Here is a 24,086-nt window from a genome sequence, read left to right on the forward strand (position 1 = left end):
GCATCCCTGACCCCTCTCCTGCTCTGGAACCACCTCTATCGCACCTTTCGGTAGAAGACTATGGTTCTCTGAGCAAGCCCCTTAACAAGGAGGGTAATTTGGAGGGAATTCCTGAAAGGGAAGGGGGCGTACCCATTTTCTGCAAGATCTAGAACCCAAAGGTTCTGTAGTTACAGATTCCCAATCTTGTAGAAAATGGGTAAGCCGGCCCCCCACAGGACCAACATGATCCAGAATGGTGGATCTAGGGCTGCTTTGCGGTGGAAGGAGGGGCTGAAGAGGAAGAGGAGGAGAGTTGACGGCCACGTGAGCGACCCCCTGATTCTACCTCTGTATCCTTTAGACAAAGAGCCTTGCTGCTGCTGCTGCTGTTGGGTCTGCCTGTAGGAACGAAAGGTTGCCCTTCCGAAACCTCTGTACCTTTTAAACGACCCCCTTGACTGGGATTGAAGGCCCAGAGACTTCGCCGTAGCCTTGCTCTCCTTAAGACGTTCAAGAGCAGCATCTGCCTTCTTGCCAAATAAACCAGATCCATCAAATGGCAAGTCCAACAGAGTCGACTGTACATCCGGGGAAAACTCCCAAGACTTCAGCCACGCACCCCTCCTGGTGACAACAGAAGACCCCATGACCCTTGCCACTGAATCCGCCGTGTCCAGCCCACTTTGGATCACCTGGCGTGCTGCTGCCTGGGCATCCGTCAAGATCTCATTAAAACCAACCCTATCCTCCTCAGATAGTTTTGGTGCCAGTTTCTTAGCAGAGTCCATGAGCGCATGAACATAGCGTCCCAAAAGGCAAGTGGCATTTGTTGACTTTAGTGCCATGCTGGCCGATGAAGACCTTTTTGGCCGACTGGTCCAGCTTTTTAGCCTCTCTGTCCCCCGGAACCTGAGGAAAAGCACCCTTGGATTTTCCTGAACAAGCCGCCTGAGACTGTGGGAGCAGAAAAAGGCTTACGCCACACCTCCGACACAGGGTCAATAATGGCCTCATTAAAAGGCAACAACGGCTCTGAAACTTCAGTAGGAGAATGCAACACTTCAGTCAAAATGTTTGATTTGAACTCAGTAGTTGGCAACTGAAGATCCAGCAGTTCTGCAGCCTTCCTGATGACTGCATGATATGGAGCCGCATCCTTCGAGGGTTCATCGGAAGGTGGAGTAATTTCCCACTCAGGAGACAAATCCAGTCGACTAGCCTCTTTAAGCTCCTCAAACACCTCGTCAGACTCCACCAGCTCTCCTTCTTCTGCTTCTTCCAGAAGGTACCTTCGCTCATCAACCACTCTCTGAGCCTCCCTTCTGGACCAAATCCGTACAAGCGGCGTCGGCGGCGCCGTGTTCGAATCAGACGGCGCCGAACGTGGATCCGCAGGAGCAGCCGGCGTCGAACGAGGTCGAGCCGGCGCCGGTGAAGTAGTAAGCGGCGTCGACGTCCTCGGCGCCGGTAGATGCCAAGACTGCGTCGCCGGAAAAAATGGCATGAAAGGGGCCTGCGGATAGACTTGCGGCACCCCCAAATTGAATGCCATTGGACCCATCGGACCCGCAGGTGCACCAGTGGTGTACATGGCTCTCGAAAATACCCCGTACATAGCATTTAAATAATGCGAGGGGTCCTGACCTGGTCCAGGGAACGCAGGGTAATGGTCAGGCATCACCGGACTCAGGCCAACCGGCGCAGACGGTGGAATAAGCGGCATCGCAGGCTCACCCGGTACTTGAAGTTCCTCAACCGGGGGCGGAGACGGAGCCGGAGATGAAACCGGAGCCGGAGATGGAACCAGCGTCGGAGATGGAACCGGAGCCGGTGAAGCCATTGGAGAAGAAGGACCAGGAGGCAAATCCGGAACAGGTGAAGGAGACACAGAGTCCTTTCGGCGTCGAGTTGGTGACTTCGACTTCGGAGCCGAACTCTTGTCAGAGTGATGACGAGAAGAATGCCTCCTCTTCTTCTTGTGCTTCTTGGATTGAGAAGCATGCCCCGAAGTCGACTTAGACGCCGACCTCGACCGTGACCTCTACTTCCTTCTTCCTCTCTTCTCCTTTTTCATCCTTGCGATCAAGAGTTACGCCTCCCTTTCTTTTAGAGCCTTGGAGCTCATCTTGCGACAGCAAGAACAACCATCCACATCTTGGTCAGATGACAAGCACCACACACAGTCGTCATGTGGATCCGTGATCGACATGTGTTTGCCACATTCACGACAGGGCTTGAAGCCCGACTTCTTTGTCGACATCTTTCTTGAAAGAGAAACAGAGAAACCCAGAAAAACACAAAGTAACAGTAAAGCTACCAACAGCGATTCCCGAAATCCATTGGAGTCGACGGCGCGGAAAAAAGGGAACGGACGCCATCACGCCGACGAGGTCTTCTTATGGAGCCGGTGACGTCAGCGGAGTCGCGAGCAGAGCCGTGTCTCTGTGACGTAGTCTTCGACCTCATCGGCGTGGACTGCTACAAAAGTTTCCGAATGTTGCTGGCGCAGGGGCTATTCACAAGGTGAGGAATCCACTGGCAGATGTATCCATCAGAAATTCCAGGCATATCACCCCGGAGTAGGCCTCCATTCCAACATACTATTACAACATAAGGCACATCTTTTCGCAACCTCCGAATTAGAGGTCATTTTCATCAAGCCAACACAATATGGAACTCAAATCTGCATTTAGATACAGCAAGAATAGAATCACCTAACCTCAAAACCACCTAATGTTTTGTAAAGCCATAAAAATGGTGCTTCAAGTTTCTAACTTTCAGATGTTCCTGAATCCACCTTAGACACCACATCAACCACATATCGGCCACTGAGCCACCGAATGAAAGAACAGGTTAGCAAACCCACTATGCGATGACTCAGATACTTGAGAACAAAGCTACATTAGGTATCCTCAATCACCTCTAACAGATCATATAAATATATGCTTACATACGAGCAGCAACACATACAATAATACAAGTAGACCACCTCATGCATCACATAAGACATAAAACCACACATATGACTAACTAAACCTGTAGGTCTGCCTGCAATACAATTTGGACAGTTTGATGCTACAGTATCACACCAGCTGAACGCTAAACAAGTTCTAGATAACATAAAACAACATCTAAATAGCTCACATTATTTGATCAACGCATCATGAGTTTGAAAGCTATAGGAGGCTGCATCCTCAACCACATGCTCTCCATATTGCTAGGACCCTGCCAATGAGAGATTATGGATACTATTGGCCCAGCTCAAAGTAATACTTTTAAGAAGTTTTGATATCTTTATATAGGAGTGGATTACCATTTTCGTTCAAAATATCCAATTATAAAATTGAAAGCTGCAGGATTTTATACAACTTGAGACTTAATTCTGAATGACGGCAGTGTAATAAGAGTATTAACCTGTATATTAACAAAATAACAGACTAAGTACAGTGACAAACAATTTAGTAAAAATTTAAACAATAAGTTTAAGGGAGGAATCATAATCACGCAATTTCTCTTCAATAGACCCAATGTAAATAGATCTGTGGAAAAAAAATCAACACCTAATGATACCGTAAGTAATGTCTCCCCACAGTATCTCACCCTGCATCATTGTCGGGTAAAATAAACCAAAAAACATAAGTTTCAGGGGCTAAATCTAGAATTAACTGCAGAAACTAAGATGGTGATTGAACTATAACTCTACTGACAGAATGTCTCTCAGAGAGAAGAGATTTTCCTTGGTAAACCACTAGTTTGAATCTAGCATTCAGAATTGACCAATGACTTAATCTGAGCTAAGGACTAAAGGCATAAACTGGATACAAGCATGTTGTTACATAACTAAAACCAATTGGGCTTGGTCTGAGAATAAGAAAAGATAGCATCATGCCTAAAATTTGTGGAGAAACTATCAGTTGTTCAAAGCTCCATGACTGTCAAGTCTATGTGACATCATTTTCACTATAACACATTCAGCAAATGAAGAAGGGTGCGATATTCCTTTGGGATGCATTCATCTCCCAGCTCCTTCAAAAAGTAAAGGCAACCATGAAGCTGTGGTATGCCCAAAAGGATTCTTTGCCTGAGTACGCTCCAGAACAACTGGTGTGGGTGTTGGAGCCTATCACTCCCAGGGCCCTCCAGGATAAGTGGGCTGGGCCCTATCCATTCACAGCAAGCATAAACTTCAACAATAGTCAAAGACCTGTTCAAATCAAGCCTGAGTTGTATTGTTGTTCTCCCCTCAGCACACCATGAGCATCGAAAAAAAGGGAAGCTTATTGTTAGCCTCTCTCATTTTTCCATTCTAACACTTATACAAGTCTTTCTGTTCTACCAACCTCTATTCCAGTTACATTTATGTCTGTTCTGATGGTGTTCAGCACTTAGGATCCAGAAGCACTACCCTTTCCTTTAGAACAATCACCACTCCTACAGTGGCTAGGGCCTTACTTGGTGTGTTCACCAGAGTGAGTTTCCCCAAAGGTGGTGGTTTCAGATAGCCAGACTGACATTTGAGCCTCTATCTAATGGCGATGAGGGAGGAATGTGGCGTAACCTACAAGTTCACCACCCACTATCATCCCCATACTAATGGTCTGGTGGAAAGATTCAATAAGACCCTAAAGGGCATGATCATAGGTTTGTCTGACAAACTCAGCAGGAGACAGGACATTCTCCTCCCATGCCTGTTTGCATACAAGGAGGCGCCACAAAAATGAACTGGTTTCAGCTCCTTTGAATTGTTGTTAGGGAACTTTGTGAGAGGGCTATTGTGTCTGGTGAGAGAGCCTTGGGAAAAGCCTCTCAATGAAGCCAAGGAGAGAGTGCTGGACTATGCAATAGGTCTGCGATCTCACATGGCAGAGTACATGTTCAAAGCAAGCAGAAAACTTGTGGCCGGCCAACACCCCATGAAGCTTTGGTATGATCAAAAGCTACTATGCCCAAGTACGCCCCAGGACAATTGGTGTGAGTCTTGGAGCCTGTCGCTCCCAGGGCCCTCCAGGATAAAAGGGCTGGGACCTATCTAATCCTAGAGAAGAAGGGTGAGGTAACCTACATGGTAGACCTCAACACCCCCAGGAACCCATACCGGGTCCTGCATGTCAATAGGTTGAAACCCAAACAAGACAGGGCAGACATGACCATGCTGATGGTCACTGATGAAGCAGGAGAGGAGACTGAACCACTGCCAGACCTCCTCTCCCCCACTATGCAGGATGGGTCAGTGGAGGAAGATGTTCTCTCTCCCAAATTGATAGAAGCAGCACAGGGAAAAGAAACCCCCTGGGAGGTCTACAATATTGAGCCTAACAAATTGACATATGAAAAAGTCTATCACGATACTGGAATATAAAGTGGTTTTGCATTTTTAGGTCTCGGCTAGCGAAGGCTGCGCTTGCGCTGTCTCGCTCGCGAGACATTATGACTTGGAGAAGAGGGACTTGAACCCGCCCCTCTTCTCCATTGGCTGGCCTCTTGAATGCTGGCCAGCCATTGGAGAAGAGGTCCGTCACTCCGAACAGGCCCCGTCCTTTTCGGATTCGGGGGCGTGTTTTTTTCAGCTTTTCTAATTATCTCCTCCAGCCAATGGCAAGAGGAGAGAAAAGCAAAACACGCCCCCGAATCCGGAAACGCCGCTGCCTTTCTCGGAGGCATTTCTGCTTCGCCTCGGAGAAAGGCAGTGGTGTGCTTAGGCAGTGGTGTGCTTGTTAATGCTTGTTTTAAATACATTTCAGTTCATTTCTATATTCTCCATTCCACACGCATCATCTTCGGAGTTTCCACAATGATCGGTGCATTAAGGCTACCTCTCTGCCTTGATCTCATATCCCATGGCACTTTGATGCTTTTTGTCTGTTGTAGAAAGTGTAACACCTTTGTTTAAATCAGTTTATACGCCTTTATAAAGCGCTCTATCACCTCTGGGTAATGAGTGCGCAATATTAAATCGCAAAAATATATACATACAAATAAAATTAGCGTGAAATAGCTTCATTCCAATATGGCGATCGAGCGGTCTTTTGAGGTAGGATTCACAGGCGTTATAGGACGTTTCGTTGTCTGTCTTCGGTGTCTAGTCGCACGCTAGCGACTCATTCTGAATGCGCTTTACGTCATCCTCCCCACGTACGTTCGCCATCTCAGTGTGCAGTGGTGTCGGTGTCCAGAGAAGTGGATGAATTTGTCCTGAGCGGTATTGGAGGGCGGAAGCCGTGGTGCCAGGTATGTTAGGACGGGAAAGATGCAGTCCTTACAGGAATGGCCATGTTGTTTCCTGAGTGGGAAGCAGAGGACACCTTGAGCAGAGGCTTTTGGGTGGTCTGCACAGAAAAGATGGACTATAAACAAGGCTACGGGACCGTGAGGTGGCGATGTCTGCCACCACCCTTCCCCATTGCACCTCTGGCTCCCAGTGTTAGACACGATGATCGTACTCGTTTACACAAGCACGAAATGTCATGCCATTTGGCACACTAATGCAGGTCGGCTGTAGTCAAAGAGCTTGTCTTCTGAGAAGTGTTTACATCATCAAAACGTCTTTCCGGTGTAGTCGACTACTGTTGCACCCTAATCTGGCAATATGCATAAAGAATGCTACATCTCAGTAATATTTTAACGTCGGGATGGGGATGCCCATCTCGGTAAATTGTTTTCACGTCATGGGAACTCTAACAAGCATTTGCAATGCAATGGTCTCGGCATTGTTAAAGTTAGAGCTATTGGCATTGCTCATGACATTTTTGTTTTTAAAACATCTCTCTCTCACAAAAATAAGACTTATTTTTGAGAGAGATTGAGAGAGAGAGAGAGAGAGAGAGAGAGATTGAGAGAGATTGAGAGAGATTGAGAGAGATTGAGAGAGATTGAGAGAGATTGAGAGAGATTGAGAGAGATTGAGAGAGATTGAGAGAGATTGAGAGAGATTGAGAGATAGAGAGATAGAGAGATAGAGAGATAGAGAGATAGAGAGATAGAGAGATAGAGAGATAGAGAGATAGAGAGATAGAGAGATAGAGAGATAGAGAGATAGAGAGATAGAGAGATAGAGAGATAGAGAGATAGAGAGATAGAGAGATAGAGAGATAGAGAGATAGAGAGATAGAGAGATAGAGAGATAGAGAGATAGAGAGATAGAGAGATAGAGAGATAGAGAGATAGAGAGATAGAGAGATAGAGAGATAGAGAGATAGAGAGAGAGAGAGAGAGAGAGAGAGAGAGAGAGAGAGAGAGAGAGAGAGAGAGAGATGTTTTAAAAACAAAAATAATGTCATGAGCAATGCCAATAGCTGTAACTTTAACAACGCCGAGACCATTGCATTGTAAATGCTTGTTATTATTATGGGAGATATTAATTGATCCTGAAGAAGGTGGTTATGATCATTGGGACCCACCGAAACGCGTTGATGCACTAATTACTCTAAATGTGAGGGGCTGTGAAGAACACAGTTGATTCTATGTTTGATGACACCCTGTGTAATGAATATGCTACTTACCAGTATGCATCTGTTCTTGGCATGTAGGGCTGCTGACATTCATATCTGTGCATAGATCGCCGCCTAGTGTTGGGTCCGGATGTTTGCACGTTGTTGTCCTGGAAGAGTCTTCAAAGTATCCTGGGATAGGTGACTCCTCCCCTGGACTACAGTGCGCATGGGCATCCTCTCCATCCTCAGATTGTTTTTCGCCATTGTGGCAGTGATGGAGTAGATACAGAAAGTGATGACCATGCTTACAGTAATTCTGAGAGCTGCAGCTGCTACAGGCGCCGGGGAGGAGGGTGGGCGATATGAATGTCAGCAGCCCTACATGCCAAGAACAGATGCATACTGGTAAGTAGCATATTCAGTTCGAGGCATGTGGGCTGCTGAATTCATATCTGTGCATAGAATATATAGCAGTACCCTCTATTAGCGGCGGCTACCAGTGCCAGCTGCAGCGGTCTGAAAAAGAGTTTTGAGAACAGCCTGTCCTACAGCTGCCTGCTGTTTTGATTGCACAGCTACACAATAGTGTTTGGTAAATGTGTGTGTAGTGGACCAGGTGGCTGCTCTACATATATCATGCAAAGGAATGTTTCCAAGGAAAGCCATGGAGGCCCCTAACTTACGTGTTGAGTGGGCTCGTGGGGGAATCGTTAATGTGCGTTTAGCCTTTTGATAGCAAATTTGAATACATTGAACGATCCATCTGGCTATACCTGCTTTGGAGATGGCGTTACCTTTGTGGTGTGGGGCAAAGGCAACGAAAAGTTGTTTTGTTTTCCTAAAGACTTTAGTCCTGTCGATGTAGTACATGAGGGCTCTCTTTACATCCAGTGTATGGAGTGCTCTTTCTGCGACAGTTTGTGGTTTTTGAAAGAAAACAGGCAGTTCAATAGTTTGATTCATGTGGAACTGCGATATTACTTTGGGCATGAATTTGGGGTTGGTACGTAGTACGACCCTGTTGGCGTGAACCTGTATGAATGGCTCTTGAATGGTTAGTGCCTGGAGTTCACTAACTCTTCTTAACGAAGTGATTGCCACTAGGAAAGCTACTTTCCAGGTGAGGAATTGAATCTCACATGAGTGGAGAGGTTCGAAGGGTGGACCCATCAGTCGGGTGAGGACCAGGTTGAGGTTCCACACCGGTGCTGGTGGGTGTCTTGGGGGAATTACTCGTTTAACTCCCTCCAAGAAGGCTTTGATGGCAGGCACTTTGAATAAAGAGAGGTGCTGCCTGTTTTGGAGATAGGCTGATATTGCGGTCAAATGGACACGTATTGAGGTGTATGCCAGATTGCATCAGTACAGGTGTAGGAGGTAACAAATTATGTTTTGGATGGATGCGTCTAGCGGGTTAATGTCAGTATTATTGCAATAAATGACGAACCTTTTCCATTTGGCTGCATAGCAAGCCCTGGTAGTGGGTCTCCTGGCCTCCCTAATGATGTCCATACAGTCAGGTGGCAGGTTTAGGTAGCCAAACTCTAGGACTTCAGGAGCCAGATTGCCAGGTTCAGCTGTTGCGGATCTGGGTGCTGAATCTCTCCATGGTTCTGCGTCAAATGCGCGGGTTTGATCCGCAGTCTTTGATGGGGCACCACGGAAAGTTCGAGAAAGGTGGTGTACCATGGCTGGCGTGCCCACGTTGGAGCAACCAGGACGAGTGTTAGTGAGTGTTGTCTGAGTTTGCGAGCCACCAGCGGTATCAATGGTGCTGGGGGAAAAGCGTACGCAAATCTGCCGGACCAGTTCATCCATATCGCATTGCCCTGCGACTGCGGATGTGGGAACCTGGCGGCAAAGCTTTGGCATTTTGCGTTTTCGCTTGTGGCGAATAGGTCTATCTCTGGGTGACCCCACTGCTGGAAGTACGGTTGGAGTACTGATGGGTGTAACTCCCACTCGTGCATCTGGTGGCTGTGTCTGCTGAGCAGATCCGCCATCTGGTTGTGTTTGCCGGGGAGGTGTTCCGCCATGAGGAACATGTTCCTCTGAATGGCCCACTTCCACATGTTCTGAGCCAGATGAGACAACTGTGGAGAGTGTGTTCCTCCCTGCTTCTGTATGTAGTACATGGCAGTCATGTTGTCCGTCCGGATCAACACGACTTTGTTGCACAAGTGTACTTTGAATGCCTTCATGGCTAGGAAGATTGCCATCAGTTCTAGAAGGTTGATGTGCATCTTCTTTTGTTGTGTTGTCCATAGTCCCTGCACTGTGTAATTGAGTACATGAGCTCCCCATCCCTGGAGAGACGCGTCCGCTGTCAGTATTATTTGTGGAACAGGCTCTTGGAACGGTCGGCCCTTGCAAAGGTTTTGTGGATTCCACCAATGCAGAGAGTTGTATGCCCGACCGCTCACCAACACTAGGTCTTTTAGCTGCCCGTGAGCCTGAGTCCATTGACGTGCTAAGCACTCCTGAAGCGGGCGCATATGTAGTCTTGCGTGTGGGACTATGAAAATGCAGGAGGCCATCATGCCTATCAACTGCATGAACACTCGCGCGGGAAGGGAGTGTTGGGGTTTGAACTTGGAAATCAGCATTTGCAAGCTGTTGATCCTCACTAAATTTGGCTGAGCTGTGGCTGTCAGAGTGTCTATGGTCGCACCCAGGTACTGTTGTACGTGTGCGGGTTGGAGATGTGATTTTGGGTAATTTAGTGAGAACCCCAGGCTGTGAAGGAGGTGAATGGTGTGGGACATGTGGCTGGCGCATTGCTGGGCTGACTTTGCCTGAACAAGCCAGTCGTCCAGGTAAGGGTAGACATGAATGTGTTGCCTCCGTAAATGTGCAGCCACTGTAGCTAGGCACTTTGTGAAGACCCTGGGCGCTGTTGTCACGCCGAAGGGAAGAACCTTGAATTGGTAGTGCTGCCCCTGAATAGTGAACCTGAGATATTTTCTGTGTGATGGGTGAATGGGTATGTGGAAATACGAATCTTTGAGGTCTAGCGTGGCCAGGAAGTCTCCCTGTTTGAGCAATGGGAGGACTTGTTGGAGGGTGAGCATGTGGAAATGCTCTGAGAGAATGTAGCGGTTGAGGGGTCTCAGGTCTAGTATGGGTCTGAGTGACCCGTCCTTCTTTGGTATTAAAAAGTACAGGGAGTACACCCCCGTACCGTGCTCGTGGACGTGTACGACCTCTATTGCGCCTTTTTGCAGCATACTTAGCACTTCCTGCTGTAATAGCGCTAAGTGCTCTGAGGACATAGGACGGTGTCTTGGCGGTATTGTGGGTGGAGTTGAGGTTAATTCTAGGCAGTAACCGTGTTTGATAATATCTTTGACCCACCTGTCCGTGGCGATGGAGTTCCACGTGGACAGGAACCTTTGTAGCCTTCCCCCCGACAGGTGTTATGTGGTCAGGAGGAAGGGAGAGGGCGTCACTGTTTGTTCTTGGGAGAGGATCTGGTATTGCCGTATCCGCGTCCTCTACCCTTTGTGCTTGAACCACGATATCCACCCCGGGTGTTTTTATCGTAGGTACTTTGGGTGTTGCCCTTGTTGTAGGTTTGCTGTGACCCCTGTCCTCTACCTGCTCCTCTATTTCCGGGGCGACGAAAGGAGCCTCTCCGAAAGGTCTGCGTTTGGAGAGCCCCCATGGACTTTGCAGTGTCTGTGTCCTTTTTTATTTTTTCTAGGGTGGTGTCAACCTCTGGTCCGAATAAGTAGTCGGGGTTGACCGGCTGATTGAGGATGTTATTCTGAACCTCCGGTTTGAATCCGGAGATTCGCAACCAGGCGTGTCGTCGTAACATGACGCTAGTGTTTATTGATCTGGCAGCTGTGTCTGCGGCATCCAGTGCACACTTAATGGATGCGTTAGTGAGGAGTTGTCCCTCCCTGATGAGGATCTCTGCTCCCTCTTTGTATTGGTCAGGGAGATGTTGGAGTAATGTTTCTAATGTGTCATAGTGTGCGCGATCGTAGCGAGCTAGGAACGCCTGAGTATTGGCAATACGCCATATGTTAGCTGCCTGGGCTACAATCCTTTTGCCGGAGGTCTCTAGCACCTTGGACTCCTTGTCCGGGGGAGGAGCATCCCCAATTGTCTGTGAGTGCGCCCGTTTGTGAGCATTGGCGACTACGATGGAATCCAGAGGCAACTGGCCTCTAATGTAGGTAGGGTCCCCAGGCGCCGACCTATATTTCTTGTCGATCCTGGGGTTTATTACTCGTGCCCTGGTGGGTTCTTTGAAAATGTCCTTTGCTGGTTTGAGGACACCTTTCAACATGGGTAGAGTTTTGATATTCCGTTCTGAGGATGCAAAAGTATCCATTAGAAAATCGTCCTCGATTGTGTCGGAGTGGAGTTGCACACCATGATTGGCCGCAGCACGTTCAATAAGGGTGTTGAATGCGGCAGTGTCCTCTGTGGGAGATGTTTTTGCGCCATATAGCTGCGTGTCCTGTGTATCCATATGTGCACCCGGGTCTGCAGGGTCATCCCAAGCCTGATCAGGGTCCTGTTGGCCGTCAGGGTCCATCTGTCCGGGGTAGGGGACGTGGTCACCCATGTAGTCCTCCAAAACGTCGGTTTCGGAGTGTGTCGGAGAGAAGGACTGTGGATCTTGGTAAGAGGTATGGAGAGGTTCGTAAAGAACTGGTTCCGAATCCACTGGCAGCTTTTTCTTTAGAGGGATCCGGTAGGAGTCCAAAGCTGGCTCGGAAGTTATCCTCCGCTTGTGGAGCATCATTCTGCCGGTGTCGGCATCGATGATGTGGGATGGTGACGTCTCCGTAGGAGAGCGTTCGGCAGGCGTGATCCTAGTGTGGGTGACACGTGTTCTGATTTCGAACAGTTTGGGTGCCGTGGATGGCGGCAGGCCAAAAGTGATGTTGGCCGGTGCCGGAGAAGCTTTTTGAGCTTTTTTCGGCTCGGAGCCTGAAGGGTCCTGTAGGGCTGCCTTTTCTTTGATGCGTTGCAAGGACGCTGCAACTTGCCGCACCTGGAACGCCGACGGTTCTTTGGCGCCGACCGGTTCTGTAGAGGCAGGCGTGGACTTTTTCAGCGCCACGGGGTTATCGAGTCGAGGAGAGGTAGTAGCTGTCGACGGCGTCGATGATTGTGCCTTTGGTGCTGCTTTCGAAGTAGTGTGAGACGCAGCAGCTATTTTGACCTTTGTGGCTGGAGCCGATTGTTTCGGTGCCGGGAGTCGAGGCGGTTTGGCGGCACCGATGGCCTTTTTCCGTGTGTCGGCGCAGACGTCGGCTGCTGCGAGCTCGGCACCGAAGTCCCGTTTGGTGCGGTCGGTGCCGACGGGTTTGGCTGGCGTCGAAGGTGTGGTGGGCCTCGATCCGACCAGTGTTACTTTCAGTTTCGGTTTCTGTGGAACCGATACGGCTTTCGGTTTCGATGAAGGGAAACCAGTCGTTTTGGGTAGTAATGGCTGCCGCTGAATGTCCGAGGCCGGGCCAGAGGGCGGGGCCGAAGAACTGCGGGATAGGTCTTGGGTAAGGCCCGAAGGCGATCCCTCGACCGGAGCCATAGACTGACGCACTGGGATATCCTCCGTCTGTACGGGTAGGCCTTGCTCGTCACCGGAGCTACTCTCTTCGGCCCCTAAGGCCTCATTGTAGTCTCCTACCTCGGTGTCGGCTTAGTCTCTGTGAAAGAGTCGTTCTTCGATGTCTTCCGATCCGGAGTTGTGTTCGGAAGCGGGGCTGGAGGGTAGGTTCTCCACGTCTTCCACATCTTCGTCCTCGGCGCTGAAGATGTCGGTCGGGGCCGGTGCCGCTTGCTGCGCTTCAAGTCTCGCTGCTCGTCGATTCCGGAGAGTCTTTTTGGATCGGAATCGGGCACAGGCCATACATGTGGACTCGTCGTGATCCGGTGAAAGGCATTTGTTGCACACCGGGTGGACGTCGACATGGGTATATTTCGCATTGCATACAGGACACCGCTTGAATGGTGTCCTCTATTCCATCGTCGAAGTCGGGTCGATGGTCGGATATGATGCGAAAAGAGTTGGTCTTGAAGTTAGTAAACTAACAAATAACTATCGATACCGATCGGGAACAGTACCGACGCGAACTAAAGGCCTTTTGGCCTGAAAAAGGTTATTCCTAACTAGAGTCAAGATAAGCACATCCGAACCCAATGGCGGAAAAAAACAATCTGAGGATGGAGAGGATGCCCATGCGCACTGTAGTCCAGGGGAGGAGTCACCTATCCCAGGATACTTCGAAGACTCTTCCCGGACAACAACTTGCAAACATCCGGACCCAACACTAGGCGGCGATCTATGCACAGATATGAATTCAGCAGCCCACATGCCTCGAACTGAGCAATACCCAAAACAGATTAGTGACTCAATAAGACATTGATTGAGTATGTTCTTCCTGTTGTTTCTTTGATCTCGGTTTTCATGTTTGATGTTTTTTATTTCTGTGTAATGAATTGTTTTTCAATGAGAACTGTTAGAACAACATTTTGTAATGGTTTTTAAGAACGAGACTCTTTTAGTACAATAGAACAGTGTTATATGTTTCACATGAGGATTATGCAATCAATACTTAAGCAAACTAAAAAGAGTATGTGGGTCTCTGCAAACAAACCACATGAATAAACAAAATAAAAAATGATGGGAAAATGAAAAAAAAAACTTAATAAAGTAATATACAAATACGCACAGAAGAACATGCACAACATCGAATTCATAGAAAACAAAGAACACCTTACCACGTCCTTATTACAAAACTAAACCTGGCAATGCAAATGCCAACAAAAGTCGATAATAACATTTGCTTACCATCCCATCAGCAAGGCTCCCATGACTTTCATATATTTGCAATTGCTTTTCAAACAGCTGTGCAATTGCCCGATGAACCAGCTCATACTGTTCCTACAACCGGAATACCAAAAAATAGCATTTATGTTACAGCGAACAGCAATATTTTAAAAGTAATATATCCAGCCTTATTACAAAAACCACTAGAACAAAAATACCTTCAAAGTTGCGAACACCTTTCATAAATAGCATAAATCTGTGCAGCTAGAGTTATTCAACTTCAAAGATACAGCCCATCTGAGTATTTTACTCAGATCACATTCATAATGCATCATTCACCATAAATAATGTGCTGTAGCTATCTATATAGTACAGGGCAAAAAAACAGATGCAAACTACTTAAGTTCATAGCTTCAATCTTGAAACTTAAGACTTACAAAAAATAAAGCAAAAGAAACCAAAGAACGCTGACAATGTTCTTTTTTCATCACCTTTTTTCAAAGACCCCACCCTAACATACAGCCTCTACTGCAACATTTCATCTAAACACACCCTCTCAACATGTCCAGAACTTTTGCATTGTGATAACCAAGCCGGGGACACCACCCAAAGATGTAATCCATCAGCCCAGAGAACTGACACAAACCTGACCTGCTCAAATAAGCCACCCCCATGGCTACCAAACAGTAGCTTATGTTCTACCACAGTCAATCCCTCGAGAGTCCTCAATTCTTAATGCCCCATCTCATAAATAATCCTTGTACCTTTGTTTGCACTGCAGAATGCCGCTGCGTCCTCATATCTTGTATTAAGCGGTACACATCAAAATTCTCCGGTATTTTCTAAAACATGAAACAAATTTGTTTACCAGTCAAAGCAGGATTTCATTTTAATGTTGCACAATAATTTAGCATTCTAATACAAGAAAAACTCGCTTTTTAATTGTGAGGTTAAAAGGTCTCTTAGAAATGTGCAAGTAGAGCCCTTCGACAGGACCTATTCTGGACCTAATAAAGTAAGACAGGTAGAATTTGATCAAGGAATGCTCTAAATAGTGCATTCATGAGTTTTACTTAATCTAGCAAGGAAATGAAAAGCAACATACTATTTAACTGTTGAGCACTGAAGATCACTCTCAAACTTAAGTGACTAGTCCAGGTATCCAAAAACACAATTAAAGACAAACACAGCACTCAAGGCATACAAAACAATCAGTGTAATATAAGCCCTTCACTGTCATGTCTGATAAAACAGGGACTTCTAAAATTACACTTAAATTAATGTATTAAGGGAACTAATTGCCCAAATGATGGTTCACAGGACTGCAGAGACAAGAGTATAGCCTCTATGGTAAGATGTTGAAATTCCCCGAGACCACTCAGCCCTCCATAAAGTCTAGGTGATTTTTTTTTTAGAAATATCCAGAACTTCCCTCTGTAAGAGGTTACAAGCAACTTCAAAAACAATTGACCTGTGTCCGCAATCAACTCTCCTGCGGAAAAATCTATGTTTGAATAGTAAGCTGAACAGACCGGTAAATAAGAGTGCTTTTGTGATACTGAAACATTAAAGAACCTGTACAATAAGTTCAACACTTTGTATTGAATCTCCTTCTAACAAGCCCCAATGTGTAAATGTCAGGGAAAATTACATGAGGATGGTCAAAGGTAACCCCAAATCAGGCTGCCTTTTGGCTAAAGATATGTGGTTCATACATCTAGAATGAGCAAAAAAAATTAATAACTGTGCATGCTCAAACGTTTATCTGTTCTATTATCAAAGTGTGGGTAGACTAATTCAGCAAAAGTAGCAGCAGAAGCCGACAGTAGAATATGTTTGAATGGACTCTGATCAGTGATTATGAAAGCTTATAGTTGGACCTGAAGCTCATGTGCAGCGAGTAGTGTTTACAAAAATCACAGTGTGTAGTCCACATGGCAGCCTTGCATGTTGCATGATTATAAATACCTCTAAAAAATAAATGAAGCTGCTTAAATCTGAGAAAGTCGGATTGGATGCTCCTAAGGAAGGAAAATGTTACTTCTCCTATGAGCATCTGTTCGTGGTATCTAGTGCTGTAGATTCACATGCTGTGCATACTACTGGCACTGAAGAAGTCTTTTGAGTCACAAGATATAGTGACTCCACCCATTACTGGTAATACGCAGGGGCATCAGCTCCATTGTTAGAATGTTTTTTCCGTCCAAAGGGTGAGGACTTAGATGGAGCATAGAGATTTATGAAAAACTACAAGTTCCGGGTGTTCTGACGCCATTTGGTAGTCCAATGTGATGTTTTCACCAAGCACCAGTACGGTTACAATTAGCGCCAGCTGGTCTTTCATATACACGAGATATAAAAAACAGGAGCTTGCGCTGCCCGTTACCTCCATTTCTGGCTCAGGCTGAGCCAGAGGCAGCGATAGACAGGTAAGAGGCTGCCTGTAGCTGGTTGCAGTACGCGCTCGCGATTTTCGCCCTTTTTGTTACCTTTTGTTGCATTCCTCCGTTTGTGTTTCCTAAAATGTTTCTGGGATTGTTCCAGGTGCATAATGCGCTTGGCGGGCGGAAGCGGCTTTTATTACCGACCAGTCCGTATGGCGATTGGGTATGGGTTACACAGATGCTCTCCTATAGTGAAAGGTCTGGGTGTTCTAGTTTAAAAATGCCGTTTCTGTGCCTTTTCATTTGTCTTATGCTGAAGCTCTGCTATGTCTTTATAACCTCTGGGCATGCCGCAGTGTACATATGTTCCTCTTAGGTACGAGGGCATGCAGGTTCTTACTAATCCTTTTATAACCCCTTTATATGCACTCGATACACTGTAATTTATTACAAAATACAGGTTAGAGCATTGCTAGTCCCTACACCGATTGTAGCATGATCTACACAGAAGCTCTATGTAACGGAAAAGTTTCACAAATCAGAATTTCAACATGCTGTTTCTATATGCAACCACAATGGCTGCATGCAACGTTAAAAGTTTGAAATACTTTTTTAACTGCCAAATGACTATGGATAAATTTATAAACATTGAATTGATTTTTTGCATTGCATTGCACCTATTTGACATCTGGTGTTCTGGTGGAGTCCTTTTTTCATCAGGTAGTCTAACGAAGCAACAAAGGAGGTTTTAGTGAAAAGTAAGGTAACAGGAACTGACTTTTTTCAGGGACCAGTTTATCTTTTCTTTTCTTCCCCCTTGTCCTTCTTAGAGCGGGGCCTCTTAGACCAGAGTCGTTACCAGGCGAGGTCCATTCCTTGTTCAAGACGGGTGAGCAAAATATGTTATACCAAAGTTACATGATACATCAAGGGTTGATATTTGGTACATCCTGATGTTTGAGACCGTTTTTTAGGACACTATGCACCTTTTTGAAATCTGGAGTACTTTCTTCTATGTTTGCTTTACAGGTGCCATCTGCATCCCTTGATTCGGAGGATCTGTAGAAGGTTGTATTTACTCCAACCTCTTATTTCAAGTTCACCTTTTTTTGTTTATGAGTGTGCAATGTTTGGTAACTTATTTTTAATGCAGTAGCAAATAGAGATATAGACAGGTCCTGAAGAAAGCCGTGGACCAATAGTCCAGGAGGCTGAAACATGTCGACTTTATTAATAAGTAGCTATTTTTGAAAACTGCTTCTTGCACTGTTTTTATTAAGGATCATAAGAAAAATCTAAAATTAAAATTGTTTCTCTTATAAATCCTTTTTTTTAAATTTCACACAATTGCACTGCACTTTTTTGCACTCAGAAACCATCGGTGATCGAAACACCTGTACTGTTAGAGAGCTTGCTTGCTCTCTGTTCGGTTCTCCTCCATGACCCACTTGAGATTTATTCCACGGAGATAACCTCTATGATCAAGAGGTACAGTGGATGGCTGGAAGGATACCCAGATGATGATACTGATCATTATGGTGATTGATGGGAATCAGGCGTCTCCCTAAGGGTCTTTTCTACTCTTTCTAATCTCATAAGTTCTCACTTAGTACTTCTGTGTAGGCCCCCCCCCCCCCACCCCCATTTTCCGCCCCCCAGATTGGTTGTTTTGTTTAGTAATTTGTTTGGGGAAGTAATCCGAGGCAGGTCGTTAGATATCCCTTAGACCCTCCATCATATTATATTTTTATGCTTGTACTCTTGCCAGGATGGGGTATGCCTTCCCTGCATGGGAACTGTTTAAGGCCCCTAGGAAGGGTTGTATTTGCAGGGGATCGAGATGGGACTTGGTGGCATTGATGGTAAAGCCAAGTCTGTAAAAGAGAGATGTATGGTGGCTTGGATGTGAGCTAGTTATTGCTGCTCCATTACACTCTTGATCAGCCAATCGCCCAGGTAAGGGAAGACGTGGGCACTGGTACTTCTGAGGTGAGCACCTACCACTACAAGGCATTTTGTAAACACCTAGGAGATGTTACTCCTAAGGGCAGAACTTGAACTCTTTAGGGTGACCACTTACCACAAACTGGAGGAACCATCAATGTGCAAGGTGGATGGGGCGTTGTTCAGGTCAAGGGAGGCCATGAAGTCACCTTGCTGTTTTAGAGGAATGACATCCTGGAGTGTCACTATGTGGCAGTGCTCTGATAGGATGTACTTGCTGAGGGGTCTGAAGTCAAGGATGGGCCTGAGGGACCCATTCTTCTAGGGAGTAAGGAAGTATATGGACTATACCCCTTTGCCGTGCTGTTGTGGTGGCACAGGCTCTATGGCCCCCTTTGCTGAGCAGTGCATGCATCTCCTGGTGCAGCAGACGGTGATGGTCCGGGGTAAGTCGTGGTGGGGTGTGGGGGCGGGGTGGGTGTGATTGTGTGAATTCTAGACAGTACTCTTTTGCTACGATACCTGGAACACACTGGTCTGAAGTGATCTCGGGACAGAAACCTTTGCAATCTTCACCTGAAACGTATTATATGGTCAGGACGAAGGATAAGGGAGTCACTGGTTGAAAGGTGCAGCACCTTTTGCGGTTGGGTCCTTTCCCCTGCCTCTGCTGCTGCGCTTATATCCTCACCTGTAGTAACCCCAAGAGGCTGTTTGCTGCTCCTGTTGGCTGGAGAAGGACGTGGATGCTTCGGGTGTAGTGACCTTACCCCTTCCATGGTACGGTGTGTGGCGAAAAGAACCACGGGTAGTTGTGGTCTGTAAGACATCCACCGCTTTGGCCGTTTGTGTCCTTCTTAATCTTTTCCAACATCTGGTCAACTTGAGGACAGAACAGATGCTCATCATCGAACGGCAAGTTGACCAGATGTTGCTGTATCTCTGGTTGGCGTGTCTGCGAAGGACACTTGTGTTAACCAGGGGTGGGTGGAACTCAGAGTTTCGCTCCATGGAATTAAGCAAAGTTACCTGAAAACTCAGTGAGATTCTGCTGGTTCTGTCCACCCTGGAGTGGCCGGTCTACTTTCATAGGAGATTTCCAGGTCTCCTACATGTCTTGTCTCAGATATTCAGTTTTGAATTAATTAACCACCTGTTTACTATGGGCATACCAGCTGATGTGATTTACATATATTAGACTGTTTTTTACTCACTCGTCATGATACATTTCAATTACCTGGTGTGTCACTTGCAACAGAGTAATTTTTTAGCATTTACCTAATAGACATCACAGGAGACCAGTGCTCCAGGTCTTTTGTTAATCAAGTGGGCTGAGACTTAGCATTTGTATTCCCTATTTACTTTCCTCAGCTCATTTCCGGTCTTACACGTCCCAGTGACTACATATGAAGTTTATGGGACATTTAATTGCCACAGTTGTAGTTTTGACCTTGGTTCCACAGACTATGTTTGAATAACAGATCATCTTGACATCTCGCTTTCAAGCCTTTTTTTCTTGGAAATCACAGCTACACATCTGATTCTATTTCCTTACCAATAGCCTCAAAGAAGTCATCTGAGTGACGAAACATGTGTCGGCTGTGGTTGTGTATTACAATTATGCTTACTTTGCGAAGAATACTTCTTGTTAATCACAACACAGTGAATTGGACTCCATCTACTGGCATCTTTACGTTTATGGACTTCACAAATTTTCTATTGGACTTCTCTGGGTGCTTTGGTATCTACTTGCATCTCCTTTGATTTGGCCGCAGCTTTGGCTAGGATCCGCCCAATGCCAGGCTGGATGTGAATACCCCGCTTTCTGGCACAGAATTCCTCTTGGACGCGCTAGAGCGTGTTTACCAAACTGTGGTCCGCGGACCCCAAGAGGGTTTGTGACACATTCCCTGGGGGTCCGCAGGCAGCAGTTTAAAAAGCACTGCAAAGTTCCTTGTATAATTAGCAATTTTCGAGCAACAATAGAAGTATCAAGATAACACCAGTGATTAATGTACCTGCAGGAGAGAGCTAAGAGTTTTGTCCAGTGGCAGCTTTGAGATTAATATGCCTACTGCAAAGAACGTGTACCATGCAATTTAAAAAACAGTATTTTATGTGCATAGGGCAGTGGGTTACTGCTTTTGTCAGAGATATTCTTTTGTTTCTGTGCAGCTCCTAAGTGACAATCGTAATCTAGCACAGTGACCTATAAATTGTCAAAGAGCTGCTTGGAAACTGCATGGTATAAGTTAGTAACTTATGTTTTTCCCAGTCTTTCATTATCCTGATGCTGCTAAAAAGGTTTATTTGGGTGGAAATACATTTTTATTGTTAAAGTCAATGCTACCACTGTGTTCTGTTATTAATCCTGAGTTTGTGCTTCTCCAGACCAAGCACTCTTTAAAAATGCCTACCAGTATGAATGACATGTGAATCCTACACGTTCTAGTCCCCTTTGCCTTATATAACATTTTCTATACACTGATTTGCACAAATGATTCATTGTCTCTATATGTGTGTGATGTTAAGTGTTCTGACATCCTACAATGCTATGAGAGATACTATAAAACAAATAAAATGCATATGACAGAGGGGCTAAGGAGAGATGAGAGGCACTGTTGGAGGGTGATAATAAGGGAATCATTGAAGAACCCCAACAAAGATTGTCGTATCCTGGTGCATAGTAAGGTCTTCATTTACTATTCTTTCAAAGCTAATACAATTCAACAAATGTGTTGTAGACTACACCATTGTTTCCAAAAATCTTTTGTGGGGAGAGCGTCCCAAAGTCCCCTTTGTAGTGGTCAGGCTCCCTCACCGCACTTGGCCAGGGCGGCTTTGGGTTTCTAGTCTGGCCTTGGCAGGAGCGGGAGCCTCGTAGAGTGAAATAAAACCAACCATTTAAAAGTTAGTCACAGAGATGCAGCACCAACCTTCCCATCAATTTTTAGTTTTTTGCAAATTCTTTCAATATAAAATATTGAGGGGGATACTTGCAACAGAAGTGGCAGAGCGTGTTGTAAGCCTCCTTGACATATTTACAAGCATATGGTACAGCCCTGCATTTCCCACTGCGCTGGCACTACACTTAGCAGTATAGGGCCAACGCAGGCACCCTTGAACCATAGTGCAAGGGTGTCTGCATGCAGGGGAAGATTATTTATGCTATAACAAAAAACGGTTCAAAGCCGGAGGGTCCCAGGGAAAATCTTTAAGATCACTTCAGGATTCATTCCCCAATCACAATGCACTCAACAATAGAAAATCCTGGGGTCTACAACAGTGTTAAAGAGAGTGTGGAAAAGACCACTACAAACAGTTTGAAACAATGAGAAAGTATGTATGTAGATGGAGACAAAACCAAAGACTACGCCCAAACTAACTAACTCTGGGCATTTCCCTTTAAAGGACAAAATCCCTCACTCACCAAAAGGTGACATGCTTCATCATTTGGGATTCTCCTCCAGGAGGAAAAACCTAGTTCCTCTGGGGGCTACAACCCCCTCTCTGAGAGGGAGGAGCTCAGTGATGTTTTCGATTTAGGTGGACAATGTAAATCCACAAAAGAAGAGCTAGTTGTGTGAGTGAGGGCGCAGCGCAAAAAATTCTAAATCGTGAGGAAAGTGAGTACAAAACTAGGTCAAGAACGTCAAAAGGAACTTTAATATGAGACGTACTTGGCTAGGATTTTAAAAAAAAGACAGTGCATCTACGGTTTGTGTTTGAACAATTTAAACCGTGATGGTAGAATAGATCGGTCGACATGTTTCAGCCATAATACCTATTAGTAGGCACGGCTTTCATCAGGACCCAAGCTGCTACTGCGAATAATGTGCATGTGATAACATAAAAAGGATATCAAAAACTGCTACTCTTGTGTTTTGATATGACTGTTTTCAGTGAACATTACCTGGAATAGAAAACAGAAAAGATACAACTTATCTATAACGGGCATAGCAAAAATTAGAAAACAGGAAATGTCTCACAAACTACATAAAACAGGAAATAAGAAAAACCACATAACCGGAACTACAGGGTAGGATGACCATTTAAAAGTTAGTCACGGAGATGCAGCACCAACCTTCCCATCAAACCTTTTTGTTTTTTGCAAATTCTTTCAATATAAAATATTGAGGGGGATACTTGTAACAGAAGTGGCAGAGCGTGTTGTAAGCCTCCTTGGCTTAACGACACACTGTCACTTCAAAAACGCAGGGCTGAACCATATTTACAAGAATATGACGCAGCCCTGCGTTTCCCACTGCGCTGGCACTACACTTAGCAGTATAGGGCCAACGCAGGCACCCTTGAACCATAGTGCAAGGGTGTCTGCATGCAGGGGAAGATTATTTATGTACAGGAAGGTCCCTCTTGAAATCTTGAAAGGCACTTTTGTCACTTCTATATGTGCTTCTTAATGCAGCACACATGGAAATTACAAAATATATATTTTTTAAAGATTGTTTATGTGCAGGAAGGTGACCCATCCTGCACATAAAGAATCCAAAGCGTTTTGCTTTTTCCATGTGTGCTTGACAAGGCAGCACACATAGAAAAAGCAAAAATGAGTAGAGGGAAGCCATTTCTCCTTGTTTTGCCAAGTTAAGACTAGGTTTTCGCTGGTCTTAATTTTGGCGCTGCCGCCTATTTACGCTGCCCTTGTAAATAGGGGGCGTCATCAAAATCAATGGGTATTGGAGTGGAACGCACACCGCAACACTCACTGCCCACCACTTTCGCGCTAAGCATTGTGTGAAAGGGGGCTTTATTTATAGGGCAGCGTTAAGCCACGTGGCTGAACGCTGCCTTGTAAATAAGGCGAAGTCCTTATCGCCACGGTAATGTCGCAAAAAGTGACATTCCCATGGCGGTGAGGGCTAATAAATATGCCCCTAAAGTCCTTAGTAATTTGAGTATTTGTTTTGTGTGCACACGTGTTTATCTTTTTCGAATTACTGTTTAAATGTTTGAAATTTAAATCCTATGAATTGCTTGGGGGTCCCCGGCTTCCAGTGGTGACTCAATAGAGGTCCTCAGGAGTCAAAAGTTTGGGTATCACTGCGCTAGAGGATTGGCTGGTCATGATCCTCTGAAGCAAAGCAGGAGGTGCCCATAGACACCAGATTTTTGGGAGCTGAAGACTTTTAAATACCTCCCTGAGCTGAGCTGGATTTCTGCTCCGAAGGACTTGAGTTCGATGCAGTCCTCAATGGAGTCTTTGAGACCGGAGCCAAACGGAATGTCAAAGTGGAAAGGAAAGGCTTCAAGGAGGACTTCTGTGCCAAAGGTTGAGAACGCATTGGATCAAACTCCTCTGTTCGGGGTCGACCATGGTCTTGTGTCAGTGACAGACTGGAGGTCTCATGTCTGTCCTCCAAGCTCAAGGCTGTAGCTTCCGCGGAATGACAGTGATGTCAAGGAGTGGTCAGTGGGAGATTAGTACCCTCTGTGACAGACTGCCACCAAACTCTGTGCTGGCAGCGGCTTGTCTATCTCGGAGTCGGAGCTGGAGCTCTCCTCAGACAACAGCTCCTCTATCTATGTGCCAGA

The 24,086-nt window shown here is 45.9% G+C and overlaps 1 protein-coding gene across 6 annotated transcripts in view; it reads right to left on the bottom strand.

Annotated features, from left to right (window-relative positions):
* PTPN12 (protein tyrosine phosphatase non-receptor type 12) overlaps positions 1 to 24,086 on the bottom strand; it is a 425,418-nt gene that overhangs the window by 126,671 nt on the left and 274,661 nt on the right. For all 6 annotated transcript variants that reach the window (XM_085654008.1, XM_085654006.1, XM_085654012.1 and 3 more), the window contains 2 exons: positions 14,970 to 15,047; positions 14,227 to 14,319 (listed from right to left, as the gene is read on the bottom strand). In XM_085654008.1, coding sequence (XP_085510134.1) covers positions 14,227 to 14,319; positions 14,970 to 15,047 — 171 coding nt within the window. The remainder of the gene's footprint in view (positions 1 to 14,226; positions 14,320 to 14,969; positions 15,048 to 24,086) is intronic.

This window comes from Triturus cristatus, chromosome 4_1 (genome assembly GCF_964204655.1).
Source record: "Triturus cristatus chromosome 4_1, aTriCri1.1, whole genome shotgun sequence".
Taxonomy (NCBI): Eukaryota; Metazoa; Chordata; class Amphibia; order Caudata; family Salamandridae; genus Triturus; species Triturus cristatus.